Consider the following 18,739-nt stretch of genomic DNA (forward strand, 5'->3'; position numbering starts at 1 on the left):
AAGAAAAAATAACTAATAAGCATTAACTTCTCTACTGAAAGCCATCTGCGTTCCCAGATTTGGTTCTTCAACTTCTGGCCAAAACTGTAAGAAAAATGCTCCCCTAATGTATATGGTGATACTCCAATAAGAAAAACTGTAGATGCCTAGTCCTTCTTCATCTGAACCAAACCTGAAACTTTAAAGAGAAAGAATATAAATGTTATACCACCTGGAGTATCACTTAAAATTATCTCCTTTTCCTCCTCTTCTTTTTTATAAACACACATAAACCTCGAAACTTCAAAGCCTTTCTGAAAACACATTTACCCTAATTATTTTTAAGAATTAAAAGAATCACTTAAAAAAATCTGATGATGCAGATTATAATTAACATGATCATTAACTTGTTACTTGGTGATTCTTTAATCAACGGAGAAATATAAAAATAGTTTTAATCTACAATGAGAATTCTCATTTGTATGCAATAAAGAATTCAAGGACTTACCTTAAAAATGGCATTTTTTGCCTTATATGTAGCAAAATAGGGTTGTTCCAAAAGCCACAGTGATGTAAGAATGGCAGCTGTAGAAGTCTTTACACGAATGATGGGACTATACTCATAGGATAACTCAGTGAGACTAGGATCACAGAGCAGTTTTCTATCAGACCACCTTATCATCCATTCCAGCAGCCTTCTTATACTGCTAAATGTGTTATTTAGTGCTAGAGGTAGATCTTCTTGAGGGTTAATATCATTGCATTCAACTGCTTTAAAAATACATTTTCTAGTTTCGTTGGTCTTGGGAGCCCAAAAAATATGGTTTGATAATCTCTGGACTAAAGGTTTCTCTGAATTGTCATCTTGTATTCTGTAAACTGACTTTTGTTTTAAACCAAACAATCCACTTGCCCCTTCAATTTTATTGACTTCATTCACGGGGTTCTTTAAAAATGGTGTGATTCCTTGATTAACCAGTATTGAAGCTGAAAATGCTTGGTTTTCTGATTTTTCTGACTCATATGACTCAGGAGCAACAACAAAGCAAGAGCCAGCTCTAAACACATTTTGGCTTTTGGTTTTGCTTTGACGTCGTTTTAATGTTGTATGTACATCAAAAAGTAAAGAATTAAGTTCGTATTCTCTAAGATGTCCAGAAAAACTGGTTAGAAATGGAATGCCAGGATCCTTAGATTCAAGTAGGTCTCTTTCAAGAACATAACTCAAGAAGAGATCAAGGAATTTAATATATTCATCATCATCACGTTCAAATTCCCAAACACCAATTACAGGAAGTGCATTCTGTAATAACTTGTCATGATCTTTTCTTTCAAGATTTTCTTTCTGATTACATATCTTCTTTTCTTCATTGGGCTTACCAACCAATTTTAATCCCATGTGATTTGGGGCATTTCTATGGCAAAACACAATTGAAAAGACAAAATTAAAGATTATTTAAACACTAAAACAGATATTAGAACTGACAATGAAAATTCTCTTCACTGACTGAATCACATATATATTTTTTAATGCCTCAATTGCCTGTCTTTCAAATGAAGGGGTTAGATTATATGATCCCTAAGTGTTGACTAGAGCTGAAAATTCTTTTAAAAAAAATAACACAATATCAAAAAGGGAAACTTGAGTTAAAAAAGACTGAAATGTGTTCACAGAAATTTCATTTTTAAAAACATTAATGTTTTTCTGGAAAAAAACAAAAAGTTTCTCTAACAGGTGAAAATTTAGGAAACCAAAGTCAACAGAAATCACAAGCCACCAACATACAACCAATTTGTAGTTTGTTTTTTGCATCTCCCTCTTTCAGCTTCCCCTGTACAAGGTACAACAAGCAGGAATGTCCTCAAGACTCGTTACTACACCAAAGTGGGGCATTTTTTCTTAAACTTTCTACTGCTATTAAACATGCCTGGTGAATAATTTAACTGCCAATCATCATTACTTTTAAATATGTTTCCTTTAACCATGGTCCTTAGGGAGGAACATAGATTCCTAGTTCCCCCAATAAGGGAAAGAAAAGGTTCATGTTAGACATCTGGGCTGATAGGGCCATGTCTCTTCTTAGTAGGAAGGCACAATAAGCAGCCACCACTGTATTCCTGTGCTAACACTGAAATCATCTGGTGAAACAAGCACACCATTTATAATACTATGAGGTATGGTGTAAGTAGATGTTTAGGTTTGAAGTGGATAAAGTTATTTCATTTAAACAAGATTATGGTTGATTAGTCTTTCAGTCATGAGAAGGATAAACTGCATTGCAGATAATGGAATTATAGAGAAAAAATCTAACTAGAGTAATAGAGGTTTAAATAGTAAGAATTTCTCAACAATTTACAGACAAGTTTCAAAGATGAATGTGCAATTTCCTTCCCTGGAAACCCTTAAAAATAATATAGCTAATCCAATAATCTTAAACTATTTAAATCTACAGATTACTAAAAACACTAAAAGCCTCCCAGTGAACTCTACAATTTCAACTACTTACCTGATTTTATACTATCAGATAGCAAAATTATTTCATATCTCGATAATATTTTAAATAAATTTTCAAGTGTATAGTTTCATTTTAGACTCCTAATATTCTTGTGAGTAAGGGAGGGTAGCAGTTATCATTCATATTGTTAACACTGCAATCAGTGAGGCTGCTGGGACAAGAAATCAGCTCATCTGTTGCATGAACTACTGAATATATTTTTTTCCAAAGGACGTGAATGCTTGTTATTAAGAGATCTCAACTGTACCTTTGAGAGAAATTTATCCTACTTTTTTCTTCAGCTGACAATGCTTCAGAGAAGGTATCTGCTGTATCTGCATCACTGTGGACTAGAGAATTCCCCACTTCTGTTAGTGTGCTCCTGCTCAAACTAGTTCCTAGGGAAAACCTATCAAAACATAGAACCTCAGCTGGTTTTTCTTCTTCAATCGGTTCCCAGATATTCATCTCAAAAGAACCTATGTTTCTTTGCACACGTTTTAGGGCTTTCACTCTCACTTTATGAATAGAATGCATAATAACAGACATCATTTCCTCAGTTTGGGGACCTATAAAGCAAAAAACAAAAGGCCTTATTACAGCACATTAAAATGTTTCAACTCAAGACACAAAGGGACCAGGGGCACCTGGGTGGCTCAGTTAAGTGTCCGACTCTTAGTTTTGGCTCAGGTCATGATCTCACAGTTTATGAGTTCGAGCTCTGCATCCAGCTCTGTGCTGATGGTGTGGAGACTGCTTGAGATTCTCTCTCCCTCTCTCTCTGCCCCTCTGCTCATTCTCTCTGTCTCTCAATCTCAAAATAAATTAAGAAACATAAAAAAATTAAAAAAGAAGGGGACCCAATTCCAGTCCCTCCTGGGAACATGGAATCCAACTGATGACTAAGACTTATTTCCACATTCTAGAAATGGGCACCCTCCTACACTGTTGGTGGGAATCCAAACTGGTACAGCCCCTCTGGAAAACAGTGTGGAGGTTCCTCAGGAAAATAACAGTAGAACTCCCCTAGGACCCAGCAATAGCACTGCTAGGAATTTACCCAAGGGATTAAGGAATGCTGATGCATAGGAGCACATGTACCCCAAGGTTCATAGCAGCACTCTCAACAATAGCCAAAACAAGGAAAGAGCCTAAGTGTCCATCAACGGATGAATGGATCAAGAAGATGTGGTTTATCTATACCATGGAATACTACATGGCAATGAGAATGAAATCTGGCCATGTGTAGCAACATGGATGGACCTTGAGGGTGTTAAACTGAGCAAAATAAGTCAGGCAGAGAAGGACAAATAACATATGTTTGCACATATAGGAGGATTAGGAGGAACTTAACGGAGGACCATGGGGGAGAAGAAGGGGGAAATGGTGGGGGAAAGGGAGAGAGGCAAACCATGAGAGACTCTTGAATGCTGACAAAAACTGAGGACTGATGGATGTGGGGGGGAGGGGGAATGGGCATGGAGGAGGGCACTTGTGGGGATGAGCACTGGGTGTTATGTGGAAACTAATTTGACAATAAACTATTTGTAAAAAATGAAAAATAAAATAAAATTTTTTTAAAAATTAAAAAAAAATAAATATTACCATGATAGAAATAAAAAAAATTAAAAAAAAAGAATCACTACTATTTTTCCATTCCCAAGAGTAGTGAATAAGAGAGCATGAGTATAATTTTAGTCAAAGAAACAAGGACACTTTTTTCACTTCAAATAGTGGAAAACAACAGGAAGGGAAGTTTTTCAAGACTGCCTACAGAAAAAAGTTTAACATTATTATACATAAAGAGAACATTTTAGAGAATGTTAGAAAAAAGTCTTGAGAAAAATATAAATCACAAATATATAACGCAATAATGTATGATCACAGGACATAACTAGACTTAAATACTAGATTTATAAGAAAAGTAATTTGAATTCTTTAAAAATTTCCATATTATAAATGTAATTAATGCCACTAAATTTACACTTAATATATTAAACTTTATATTATGTATGTTTTAACTACAATAAGAAAATTTTTCCACAAGGTCATGTTAAAAGTATAGGATAAAATTAGAAGAATACTAGTTTTCAACAAAGTATCTGCCTTATGCAAAGCACTATATGCTTATTTTATATATTTTACCTTATTTAATCCTCTTTTAATACACATTCATAACATAGGTAATAATATACCCATTTTACATATAAAGAAATGGGGATCAGAGAGACTGAGCAACTTGCCTATGGTCACCCAGTTATTAACTGACAGAGCCATGACATGAAGTCAGCTTTGTCTGGTTCCAAAGCAAAACTGGTGCTTCAGTAACGGAGGAGGGCTTCTTTCTGCCTTCATTTACTACCTTCAAGGAAAGGAGAACTGCATAAAAACATAAGCAGTAGAAACTACATGGTTTCCAAAGAATCTTTAGCAATTTATCTATCAGATATCTAAGAAATGACAAATACTACCTTTCACAACACAGTGTCTGAGTCTCTGTTGAAGAGAGTGATATTTTTCTCTTAAAGGAACCCTTATGTCCTCAGGATTGGGAAATGCTTTCACAAAAATTTCTGCTACCTTGAGAAAAATTCAAAAAAGAGTTTCATGAGCAACATCATTTTTAATTAAAGTAAAACAAAATCCTTCAATGTCTCTGATTTTCAGATTTAGTTTGATTTTAGTTTGTTTTCACCTACATTCCCATTACCTTTCTGATTGGTGGCAGTTCTCCAATAAGGCTCAAAATTAGATCCTGAATAAGTTCTTCGATATTAGAAAACCGAGAGAAGGGCAGCATTCTGTGTGCCCACTCCACTGCGCTGAGTCCGTGTTCAACCATACAAGAATCAAACTCCACTTCGACGTCCTAAATGGATATTGAGAAATACATTTCCTTTTCACTTTAGATGGATAAATCAGGATAGGTTCAAAAGAAAGTTTGTCAGAAAACAATAAAACCTTCTATTGAGCAATAATTTCCCAAGTACTGTTTATTCATTTTTCTTATTCTTGTGCAGGTAAATACCTTTTTTCCCTCCACATTTTCTCTTGCTTTCTGATATTGCCTGCAACTATAGGATAACTTATCACGAATATGTAGCATCCAACATAAAGCACAAAGTTCTCTGAAGCAACCTAAACCAGGGATACAAATATGAAAGATTAGATGAGTATGTACATTACTCTTGTAACAATTTCACCTCTGCTGGGTTATTTTTTCCCCAAAATAAATGTCTTTATTTTGTTGATTATAAAATAAACATATGTTCATTGCCAACACCTTAAATAAAATTCATGGAAATCCTTTCATAATTTTTACACACACCATTCTAGAATATTTCATACATGTCAGTTGCATGAAAATATTGAGAACAGTTTTAGAGTAAATAACTTACTCTATTTACTAGTAATTTACTTGCTTTAAACTTCATAATATAATGCAGATAATGTTCAAAGCCAATACACATAGCTCTACTTAATACTGTATAGTTAATTTATTTGGAAAATCATTTAAGATAGGCATTTAAGTTTAAAGTATTTTAATACTAGAAACATACTTTCCATTATTAAACAATGTTTTTATTAAAAGCAATACAAGTACACAAAGATATATGTAATTATACTATGCATCCTGTTTTGAAACTAGCTCTTCTTTTCACTTAATGTACCCTGGATGTCTTTCCATGGTGGTTACACACACATATTGCCTGTTCATTGCCAGTATAATATTCCCTTGTATAGCAACTTCACCAAAGCAATTGTAAATTATGTCATTGTCAATATTTAGGCCTAATATCTAAGAAAGCAGTTCATTTTCAACAAACCTATTGCTTTAATGGAAACTTCATCAAGCTTGCTGTCTCCAGTTGCTCCAGGTCGAAAGAATGCAACACCTCCTTTACAATAATTAAGTAATGAAGCAGGGAAAGGACTCAATGAAGGAAGGGATCCTTTCATTCGAATCTGAAAGAATGATAGAATATCTTAATTATCAGTCATCTAAATCTTTAAAAAAAATTTTTTTTAATGTTTTATTTATTTCTGAGAGAGAGAGAGAGAGAGAGAGACAGTGTGAGCAGGGGAGGGTCAGAGAGAGAGGGAATCACAGAATCCAAAGAAGGCTCCAGGCTCTGAGCTAGCTGTCAGCACAGAGCCCAACATGGGGTTGGGCTCATGAGATCATGACCTGAGCTGAAGTCGGACATTTAACTGGCTGAGCCACCCAGGTGCCCTTCATCTAAATCTATTTTTAAAGAAACTATAAAGCAATAGACAAGACAGGTAACATAAACCATAGAGAATGGAAAACACAGCATGGTTCTTATACTATGTAAGAAAATGTCTCTGAAATGAACTCTCTTTTCAGGAACTTAGCTAATAAATTTAAATGTTTATTATTTAAGAGAGAGGAAAAAAAATGTGCACAGGGAGGGACAGAGAGAGAGACAGAGAATCCAAAGCAGGTTCTGTACTGTCAGCACATGGCCTGATGGCAGGATTCAATCTCACAAACCCTGAGATCATGACCTGAGCCAAAATCAAGAGTCAATACTTAACTGACTGAGCCACCCAGGTTCCCTGCTCATGAATTTAATTCAAGAAATTCACTAGGTTAGAACATGAGAGAGAAAAGAAGGTTTTAACCAATCTTTTTTTTGTCACTCAGTTTTGCCTATATAGAATTTCATGCTATTTGTCCTGACTTTCCCCAAAGGCATAATAAAGAAAATTAACCATCTATCTCTCATTCCAAATAAAAGTATGTGCTGTACCTAAAAACAAATAGGACAAAAGGTGTATCTACCTACATGACTTTTTTTTTTTTTGAGAGAGTATGTGAGGGGGGAGAGGGGAGGAGGGAGAGAAAGAGAATCCTTTTTTTAACTTTATTTATTTATTTACATCCAAGTTAGTTAGCACATAGTGCAACAATGATTTTAGAAATAGATTCCTTAATGCCCCTTACCCATTTAGCCCATCCCCCCTCCCATACTCCCTCCAACAACCCTCAGTTTGTTCGCTACCTTTAAGAGTCTCTTATGTTTTGTCCCCCTCTCTTATATTATTTTTGCTTCCCTTCCTTATGTTCATCTGTTCTGTGTCTTAAAGTCCTCATATGAGTGAAGTCATATGATATTTGTTTTCCTCTGACTATTTTCCATTAGCATAATACCTCTAGTTCCATCCACATAGTTGCAAATGGTAAGATTTCATTCTTTTTGGTTGCCAAGTAATACTCCATTGTATACATATACCACATCTTCTTTATTCATTCATCTGTCAATGGACATATGGGTTCTTTTCATACTTTGGCTATTTCAACAGTGCTGCTATAAACATTGGGGTGCACATGCCCTTTCGAAACAGCACATCCAAAGGAATTTGTCCCTTGGATTAAAAAACCTAGTAGTACAACTCCTGGGCCATAGGGTAGTTCTATTTTTAATCTGAGAAAGAGAATAATTAATCAGGCTCCATGCTCAGCACAGAGCCCAATGTGAAGCTCTATCCTATGACCCTGGGATCATGACCCGAACTAAAATCAAGAATCGAAGTCTCAACCAACTGAGCCACCCAGGCATTCCTACCTACATAACTTTTTCTAAGAAAATGTGAGCCTGATCAAGCCTCTGTAGCTCAATGAGTATAGATTAATCACCAGTTCACAGGAAATAAAAGGAGAGAAGAACAAGTCAAATGACACTAAATGAATAAACGATCAAACAAATGCAGAATACAGTATAGGACAAATGACCAAGTTTCTCTACAAACCAAGAAAAGAAAAAGAAATTAAAGAAACTGCTATAGAACAAAAGGAACAGAATCTAAGGGACATACACCTGAAAATGAAAGGATTAGCAGCAGGCTTGTAATCTATTTTCTCCCTCTTTTATTCATTTCCACAAAGACAGGATCTAGTCAAATCCCCTTGTAAGCATTCTAACGACAGACTTCTTGCCAAACAATGGTATTTACTAGATGTACAGAGCCTAGCTAGGTTGGTTATTAGAAATAAATCTAGAATGCATGGATTTATGGAGTATGGTTCATTGGAAAATGTTACACAAGCTATATAATTAAAGAGATATAAAAAGGACATGTTCAATAATTGATATAGTTCTCTTTTGTGTCATGATGTTAAACAGAAGCCAGGTCATATCCTTCCACAGCAAGAAATATCTTGGGAGCGATGTATGTAAGTCCAGGTTTCACCTGTGTCTTTAGTTACCTATATCCTTGAAATTATTGGTATAAATAGTAATATACCAATAAAGATTGGTATAAATTGATCCTGGGTTAAGTCTGTTGATTCTTATGTGTCAGACTTGATAATATAGTCCTTCCTATTATCTCATAATCAAACATGGGTTAACTTCAGTTGGACCTTGATTTCAAAAACCTACGATAAAAAAGACATTTTCAAAATTATCAGGGTAATTTTATTTTGGACCAGGTACTGGAATAAAGAATTATTGGGGGTGCCTGCATGGCTCAGTTGGTTGGGCGTCCAACTTCGGCTCAGGTCATGATCTCAGGGTTTGTGGGTTCGAGCCCTGTGTCAGGCTCTGTGCTGACAGCTCAGAGCCTGGAGCCTGTTTCGGATTCTGTGTCTCCCTCTCTCTCTGATCCTTCCCTGCTCACGCTCTATCTCTCCCCGAAATAAATAAAACATTAAAAAAAAAAGAATTATTGTTCACTTTGGTATAATGGTATGGTGGTTTTAAAATATGTCTACAAATTTTTAACAATTCATCCCTTCAAAGGTACAGCCTATCTTCCCTCACCTTGAGTGTAGACTCTACTAGACCAACTAGTTTCTCTTTTTTTTTTTTTTTTGGCTTGTTTTTTAATTTATTTTTGAGAGAGAGAAGGGGGAGCAGTCAGAGAGAGAGAGGGAGACACAGAATCTGAAGCAGGCTCCAGGCTCCGAGCTGTCAGCACAGAGCCCAACGTGGGGCTCAAACCCACGAACCACAAGATCATGACCTGAGCCAAAGTCAGACACTTAACTGACTAAGCCACCCAGGCACCCCTGGACCAACTAGTTTCTAATGAACAGAATACAGAAGTGGTTGTATGTGATTTTTGGGATTAAATCATAAAATTGTAGCCTCTACCCTGCTGTCTTTAAGATCACTTGGTCAGGGGGAAGCCTCTGGCCAACAATCAGCACCAATTTCTTAGCCACGTGCACAAGCCTTATAATCAGATGTCTGGCCCTTGTCAAGTGTTCAGATTCCTGCAGCTCACGTCACATTTTTATATGCAACTTCATGAGAAACATGATTTTTTGCTTTCATGAATAAAGGCCTTATAATTTTGGTAGCAACAAGTGTTCTGCCATTCCAACCAATTAGAAAACATTAATTTACTAAACTAAATTTGTAATTAAATTATATGCCCAATAAAGTCTAAATGAAAAGGTAGAGAATAGAGCAATACAGGATAATACAGAAGTACATATACATATATTGTACATACTTCTATAAGAATGGATCTCCACATCTTTGGCATCTCTCCCAATATCAATAAATACATAGGCTAACAATAAAACTATCAGATAAATTTGAACAAGACTGAATTAGAGGGAATTTACAGGTCACTTCTGTGTATACCTAAGGGGGTGACAAGCCTTCAAGACAAGCCACAAGTCAAACAGCACTGGACAGTCAGAGTGGCAATGACTAGACACCCAAAGGCCCTAGTCTGTGGCTTGTTAGTCCTAGAAGAAATGTCTTTAGCTGTGTTGTTAATTTTAAGAGAATCCACACAGTCTTTATGCTAGCTCCACTGATTAAAGATAGATTAAATGAGATAACTGTCAGGATTTAGTACATAAGATCAAACCTCAATGGAAATCTAATTTACAACTTTACTGTGGAAAACTGTTTACTTAAACAATTTCTAAAATGAAGTTTCCTAGGGGCACCGGGGTGGCTCAGTCGGTTAAGCATCCAACTATGTCTCAGGTCATGATCTCATAGTTTGTGGGTTTGAGCCTCGCATTGGGCTCTGTGCTGACAGCTCAGAGCCTGGGACCTGCTTCTGATTCTGTCTCTCTCTCAAAAATAAATAAAGATTTAAAAAAAATTTTTTTTTTTTCCAGTTAAAAATTTTTATAGTTTATTTATTTTTTGAACAGGGGAGGGGCAGAGTGAGAGGGACACAGAATCTGAAGCAGGCTCCAGGCTCTAAGCTGCCAGCCCAGAACCCGATGAACCCATGAACTGCGACAAGAGGTAACAGTTTAGGTAAAAAAAATTTTTAACGAAGTTTCCTATAACAAATAAGCAGGCTCAGCAGACTTTGAAACTATTAAAACCAAACTTTTAATAATACAGGAAAACTTTTTGTCATACTTTAAAAACAACTTTGGGATGACCATATACAGAATGGGTACAGTTTCATCTTATATTTTTATGGTAGCTGTATGCAAATTTCACAAACCTTTTTCTCAAAAAAAAGTCTGATTTTCAAAAACAACTTGGTAACTTCTCAAAGTCTCTCGAAAGATTCCTACCAAAAATAGTTGTAAATTCTTGTTTTAAATATAATCAAGGGCCAAATTTAAGATATTTGGGGCTAAAGCTGCTTTATGTAATAACTTAAAAATGAGGGGCGCCTGGATGGCTCAGCTGGTTAAACGTCCAGCTTTGGCTCAGGTCATGATCTCATGATTCGTGAGTTCGAGCCCCGTGTCAGGCTCTATGCTGACAGCCAGCTCAGAGCCTGGAGCCTGTTTCAGATTCTGTGTCTCCCTCTCTCTCTGACCCTCCCCTGCTCACATTGTCTCTCTCTCTCTCAGAAATAAATTTTTAAAAAATTATAAAAAAATTAAAAATATATTTGGGGCTAATAATATTTATTTCCACATTTAACAGAGACAGACAACCGGCCTACAAAGGATGTGCAGCTAGAGAAGGGACACACCAGCAAATGTCCCATCTGACTGCTGATCAGGTAAGAAAGTAATTACGACTCCGCTGATGTCAGTGTGTAAGGGGATGACAGCCCCAGAATCACACTCTCAGAAGACAGCAAGGGGGAGACTCCAACTGGTGGAGACTACTGAAAGGAAACACATAGCCAAGAACCAACGCTAACTTCCCAGGGTTTTACCCCACATTAGCCCCCATAGAACACAGTAGGTAATATCTCAGAGTGAAGTAGGGGAAAACCCTGAACTGAGTTTACATCTTCAATGATGGTGGGACAAAGAAAAAAAGTAACCAAAACTACCTGGAATTAACGGACTATATTATACTTTGTATTGCCAGACAGGATGGCAGTTCAGAGTCCGTATCTTTCAGCAGAAAAAAACCTGGTCTGACTAGGTTGCTTATTATAAACAAACTGAAATCTATTGATTTATAGGGTAGGATTTCTCAGGAAAATGTCATGATTCTAAGTATTTGGAAATATTAATAAATATTAGTATATTTAAATAGTTTAACAAAGCACATAAATGACTAAGACATTTCCATACCTTCTGCATGACTTTTCTTGCCCATCTCAACTTCAAGATGTACCACTGTGCTACTGGAAAAGAACAGCGAGCTGCCCGGAAAAGCAAGAGAACACGTTGAAGGATTCCAGACACCTTTTGGCGGTTATCTTTCTCAGCTTTTAAAAGAAGATCATCACCATCTTCCTAAAGAAAATAAAACAATTGATTTTTCGTAGGTAGTAACATGAAAATCTTAAATGTTACAGTGAAAATAAATATAGTGCTTCTCAAACTAGAATGTTCCTGGAGATTTATAAAGGAAATTTTGAGGGATGACATCAGAGATTTCAACTATAGCTATTTCTAGTGTCAAGGAAATATTTCTCTCATCTCAAATAATATAAAGGGCTAAATTGACCCCAGGCCCAAGTCTTTCCCTATAACAGTTAAAGCCCACCACTCCTGGGGCGCCTGGGTGGCTTAGTCGGTTAAGCGTCCGACTTTCGCTTAGGTCATGATCTCACGGTTCGTGGATTCAAGCCCCGCGTCGGGCTCTGTGCTGACTGCCAGCTCAGAGTCTGGAGCCTGTTTCAGTCTGTGACTCCCTCTCTCTCTGACCCTCCCCTGCTCATGCTGTATCTCTCTCTCTCCTAGAAATAAATAAAACATTAAAAAAAAAAAAAAATTAAAGCCCACCACTCCTGACTCCATTAGCAGAATGTTACAAAGAGGGCTCCTTTCAAGGAAAATGCCATTTCCCTTCCTCTGCCTGGAAAAAATCCTTATATTTCAATGTCACCACCTCTGTGAAGCCCTCCTGGTGTGCGTGACTATGGTACTTTGCTCAGATATCCATGACAGTTCTCACTAATTTATTCTGTACTGATTCATCTATGTTTCCCACTATATTCAGATCTACTCAAAAGCAAAAACCCTGTCATCTGTCTTTGTATTAACGTAGTGCATAGAATAAAGTCCAACATGTAGTAGGATCCAACAAATGTTTGCTGAATAAACACTAACAAGCCAGTAGCTAAAAATTAGTTTCCTAAAGAATGAAACAGTGTATAAACATTTGCTTCCCTATCATCCTACCATGGTTACTTCACAGTACTCAATTTTTAGGTAAAAAAATCTGCCCCTCCCCTACATATCCCATATGATTCAGTGAGAGCTGATGCATCCCCACCTTCCAGAGGAAGGCCCTAAGGGGCTATGAAACGTACTTTGCATTATCCCTAGCCAAGAGTGACTCTCAGTACCCTTGCTTGGAATGCTGGAGAAGAAATACTTTTACGGTTTTCCTTTTTCCCCTACTCTCTCTCTCTGGACAGGACAAGTTATCCTTAGAAGCTGTTGGCAGCCACCCTGCTCCCACAAAGGAAGACACACTTAAGTTGAAGCTGACACCTTAGAAAATAAACTAGAGACAAAGGGCTCAAGTCTGTGGTAGCATAACTGAGTCAGAAGGCTACCCTACCACTGGGCTTCTTAATTATGCTAGCCAACTTACCAAGTTTTCTATTATACCCAAACCAAAGGTCCTAATTGATATAGCATGATACTTAGGAAAAATCCTACCATTGAGGATTATTTTAATAAAAAAATAATAAAATGAATCACTACTAAGGATAGTAACCACTCAACCTAATATCAGCATAGGATATTCCAAAAATAGCTTAAATGGTATTCCTAATTTCTAAAATAATATTTAGAAGACTCAGATGTGACAGAAGAGAGTATAATTACTGAGAAATACAATGGACTATTCCTTCCATGTATAACATATTACATTTGAAATATCAATAAATGAAATATTTTAACCTATTGAAACATAACCTTAGATATAACAAATAAGAATATAACAAAAAACCTCAAAAGGAAAAGAAAAAGCCAGATAACAGACAGAAGTTGCTAATACTAAAACAGTAAGTAATAAACAATACCAGAATCACTTCAAAATATTAATCAAGTATTAAAATAATTTAAATGTAAATAATTTACATTCATACTTTAAACCTTAAAGCCAGCTAATTGTAATATTATGATTTTTAGTGAGAGAGAAAAAGTTCCTGAGAGGAACACTGTATTGCTGTTTACATGACAGAACTATCAATTGAATAGTGGCAGGAGAAAAACAATGGCCTAACAAATTTAAAAAAAAATCAAAAGAAGTCTTTCAAAAGAAGCAACGACAATGAGGTGAATAAAAGACCAAAATAATGTAGGTCTTCTAAAATCTAACATTTATTACTTGTTACACTAAACAAATATCTATTTTTTTAAAACCTGCATATAGAAAATTCTCTCTTGATTTTATTATTGCAATAATTTTAACATTTATTGAATGCATACTATGTGTCCTAGGCCTTAAGGTAAAAGCTTTTACAGAATATCTCATTTAATCCTAACAATAATGCTTTTATAGGTACTATTATCATCTGCATTTTATAGATAAGGAAACTTAAACAGTTTAGTACATTGCTTAAGATCATACAATTAATAAACAACAAAGAGGATCTGGAAGTTTGTCTTCAGAGATTGTATTCCTAACTTGATAGTTATTATCAGGTTGATTATTTTAAAATTTGGATAAAATGAACTTTAAATTAATTAAAAGATTAAGAACTAAGCTTACTTCACTAAGAATAGCTGGCTGAGGACAATATAATGGAGGAGCTGGAAGATATAAGCCGACCGGCACTAAGCCCCACAGTCTCTTACTGAAGTCCTTGGCAGAGTTGAGCAGAAGCTGAAATGTCTCTGAAAGAATATCTGCATCAGCCATAACTGCTGCTTTCAGTACTTCTTGCACTGAACCAAAGAGGAGATTTGCATCTTCTTCTTCAATGGGATCTACCAAATACAAAATTAAGTAAAATAGTTAAAATTTATATTACACTGATCCTACTTTGTAGTATAAAATTTCATATCTGAAGAAACTGATCAACAAAATGAACATAATGGTTGACATGCAAAACACCCCAACTTCTAGATAGAAATTTAATAACTATTCTGTTACTTTAAGATTATAGAGAGGGGCGGTGCCTGGGTGGCTCAGTAGGTTAATATTCATAAGCTTGATTCTGGCTCAGGTCATGATCTCACGGTTTGTCAGCTCCAGCCCCGAATCAGGCTCTGTGCTGGATGTGGAGCCTGCTTAAAATTCTCTATCTGCCTCTCCTGTGTGCACTCGCTCTATCAAATAAATAAATAAATAAATAAATTTTTTTTTTTTTTTTTTACAAATAGTTTATTGTCAAATTAGTTTCTACATAACACTCAGTGCTCATCCCCAAAGTGCCCTCCTTCATGCCCATCCCCCCCTCCCCCCCACATCCATCAGTCCTCAGTTTTTGTCAGCATTCAAGACTCTCTCATGGTTTGCCTCTCTCCCTTTCCCCCACCATTTCCGCCCTTCTTCTCCCCCTTGGTCCTCTGTCAAGTTCCTCCTAATCCTCCTATACGTGCAAACATATGGTATTTGTCCTTCTCTGCCTGACTTATTTCGCTCAGCATAACACCCTCAAGGTCCATCCATGTTGCTACACATGGCCAGATTTCATTGTTTCTCATTGCCATGTAGTATTCCATGGTATAGATAAACCACATCTTCTTGATCCATTCATCTGTTGATGGACACTTAGGCTCTTTCCATGTTTTAGCTATTGTGGAGAGTGCTGCTATGAACATTGGGGTACATGTGCTCCTATGCCTCAGCATTTCTGTATCCCTTGGGTAAATTCCTAGCAGTGCTATTGCTGGGTCATAAGGGAGTTCTATTGTTAGTTTCCTGAGGAACCTCCACACTGTTTTCCAGAGGGGCTGTACCAGTTTACATTCCCACCAACAGTGTAGGAGGGTGCCCGTTTCTCCACATCCTCGCCAGCATCTAGAGTTCTCTGATTTGCTCATTTTAGCCACTCTGACTGGCGTGAGGTGGTATCTCAGTGTGGTTTTGATTTGTATTTCCCTGATGAGGAGGGATGCTGAGCATCGTTTCATGTGTCTGTTGGCCATCTGGATGTCCTCTTTGGAGAAGTGTCTGTTCATGTCTTCTGCCCATTTCTTCACTGGGTTGTTTGTTTTTCGGGCGTGTAGTTTGGTGAGTTCCTTATAGATTCTGGATATTAACCCTTTATCTGATATGTCATTTGCAACTATCTTTTCCCATTCCGTTGGTTGCCTATTAATTTTCTGGGTTGTTTCCTTGGCTGTGCAGAAGCTTTTAATCTTGATGAGGTCCCAACAGTTTATTTTTGCTCTTGATTCCCTTGCTTTTGGGGATGTGTCAAGTAAGAAGTTGCTGCGGTGGAGGTCAAGGAGGTTGTTTCCTGCTTTCTCCTCTAGGGTGTTGATAGTTTCCTGTCTCACGTTCAGGTCCTTTATCCATTTTGAGTTGATTTTTGTGCATGGTGTGAGAAAATGATCTAGTTTCATTCTTCTGCATGTTGCTGTCCAGTTCTCCCAACACCATCTGTTAAAAAGGCTGTCTTTTTTCCATTGGATATTCTTTCCTGCTTTGTCAAAGATCAGTTGGCTGTATACTTTTGGGTCCACTTCTGAGTTCTCAATTCTGTTCCATTGGTCTATGTGTCTGTTTTTGTGCCAATACCATACTGTCTTGAGGATGACAGCTTTGTAGTAGAGGCTGAAGTCTGGGATGGTGATACCTCCCGTTTTGGTTTTATTTTTCAGTATTACTTTGGCTATTCGGGGTCTTTTGTGGTTCCATACAAATTTTTGGATAGTTTGTTCTAGTTTTGAGAAGTATGCTGGTGCAATTTTGATTGGAATTGCATTGAATGTGTAGAGTGCTTTAGGTAGTAATGACATCTTAACTATATTTATTCTTCCTATCCATGAGCATGGAATGTTTTTCCATTTCTTTGTGTCTTCTTCAATTTCCTTCATAAGTTTTCTATAGTTTTCATCATACAGATCTCTTGTATCCTTGGTTAGGTTTATTCCGAGGTATTTTATGGTTTTTTGTGCAATTGTGAATGGGATCAGTTTCTTGATTTCTCTTTCTGTTGCTTCATTATTGGTGTATAAAAATGCAACCGATTTCTGTACGTTGATTTTGTACCCTGCAACTTGGCTGAATTCTTGGATCAGTTCTAGTAGGCTTCTGGTGGAGTCTGTCGGGTTTTCTATGTAGAGTATCATGTCATCTGCGAAGAGTGAAAGTTTGACTTCCTCTTTGCCAATTCTGATGCCTTTGATTTCCTTTTGTTGTCTGATGGCTGATGCTAGGACTTCCAGCACTATGTTAAACAACAGTGGTGAGAGTGGACATCCCTGTCGTGTTCCTGATCTCAGGGGGAAAGCTCTCAGTTTTTCCCCGTTGAGGATGATGTTAGCTGAAGGCTTCTCATAGATGGCTTTGATGATGTTTAAGTAGGTTCCTTCTATCCCAACTTTCTCGAGAGTCTTTATTAAGAAGGGATGCTGTATTTTGTCAAATGCTTTTTCTGCATCTATTGACAGGATCATATGGTTTTTATCTTTTCTTTTATTGATATGATGGATCACATTGATTGATTTGCGAATGTTGAACCAGCCCTGTAACCCAGGAATGAATCCCACTTGATCTTGGTGGATGATTCTTTTGATATGCTGCTGGATTCGATTTGCAAGGATCTTGTTGAGAATTTTTGCATCCGTATTCATCAAGGATATTGGCCTATAGTTCTCTTTTTTTGTTGGATCTCTGTCTGGCTTGGGAATCAGAGTGATGCTGGCTTCATAAAATGAGTCCGGGAGTTTTCCTTCGACTTCTATTTTTTGGAATAGCTTGAGAAGAATTGGGATTAATTCTGTTTTAAATGTCTGGTAGAATTCCCCAGGGAAACCATCAGGTCCAGGGCTCTTATTTGTTGGGAGATTTTTGATCACTGATTCGATTTCTTCACTCGTTATGGGTCTGTTCAGGTTTTCTATTTCTTCCCGTGTGAATTTTGGTAGTGAGTGTGTGTTTAGGAATTTGTCCATTTCTTCTAAGTTGTCCAATTTGTTGGCATATAATTTTTCATAGTATTCCCTGATAATTGCTTGTATTTCTGAGGGGTTGGTTGTAATAAGTCCATTTTCATTCATAATTTTGTCTATTTGGGTGCTCTCTCTTTTCTTTTTGATAAGCCTGGCTAGAGGTTTGTCAATTTTGTTTACTTTTTCAAAAAACCAACTCTTGGTTTCATTGATCTGTTCAATTGTTTCTTTGGTCTCTATGTTGTTTATTTCTGCTCTAATTTTTACTATTTCTCTTCTTCTACTGGGTTTAGGGCGTTCTTGTTGCTCTGCCTCTAGCTCCTTTAGGTGAGCTGTTAGATTTTGGACTTGTGCTTTTTCTAATCTCTTGAAATAGGCCTGGAGAGCAATGTACTTTCCTCTTAGGACTGCCTTGGCCGCATCCCATAGATTTTGAATTGTTGTGTTTTCATTTTCATTTGTTTCCATATATTTTTTAATTTCCTCTCTAATTGCCTGATTGGCCCATTCATTCTTTAGAAGGGTGTTCTTTAACCTCCATGTTTTTGGCAATAAATAAAATTTTTTAAAAAGATCAGAGCATAAGACCTTTTCCAAAATTACACAAGATATAATAACAACTATGGAACATAAATGTACTTGGAATATAGTCCTGAGTTAAAAAACAGTAGATGAAAAAAACTGATGGGAAAAAAATATCAAGAAAGACACCAAAACAACATACAATATTAAGTGAATACAGGTAGTGGGAGAATAATTTTTTTTTCTTTATAGTTCACCATAGTACTTTCTAAATAAAAGTTAGTAAAAGTGACTTATGTCA

General features: G+C 36.6%; 1 protein-coding gene across 1 annotated transcript in view; it reads right to left on the bottom strand.

Moving 5' to 3' along the window:
- Positions 1–18,739, bottom strand: part of CPLANE1 (ciliogenesis and planar polarity effector 1) — a 137,601-nt gene that overhangs the window by 80,587 nt on the left and 38,275 nt on the right. Inside the window, exons 19-26 of the mRNA XM_039250526.1 lie at positions 14,564–14,781; positions 11,965–12,129; positions 6,302–6,440; positions 5,503–5,612; positions 5,185–5,343; positions 4,946–5,054; positions 2,743–3,043; positions 488–1,394 (exon numbers count right to left, since the gene is read on the bottom strand). Of these exons, the coding sequence (XP_039106457.1) occupies positions 488–1,394; positions 2,743–3,043; positions 4,946–5,054; positions 5,185–5,343; positions 5,503–5,612; positions 6,302–6,440; positions 11,965–12,129; positions 14,564–14,781 (2,108 nt within the window). The remainder of the gene's footprint in view (positions 1–487; positions 1,395–2,742; positions 3,044–4,945; positions 5,055–5,184; positions 5,344–5,502; positions 5,613–6,301; positions 6,441–11,964; positions 12,130–14,563; positions 14,782–18,739) is intronic.

The sequence above is a fragment of the Hyaena hyaena genome, unplaced genomic scaffold (assembly GCF_003009895.1).
Source record: "Hyaena hyaena isolate Hyena2069 unplaced genomic scaffold, ASM300989v1 scaffold_372, whole genome shotgun sequence".
NCBI classification, from domain to species: Eukaryota; Metazoa; Chordata; class Mammalia; order Carnivora; family Hyaenidae; genus Hyaena; species Hyaena hyaena.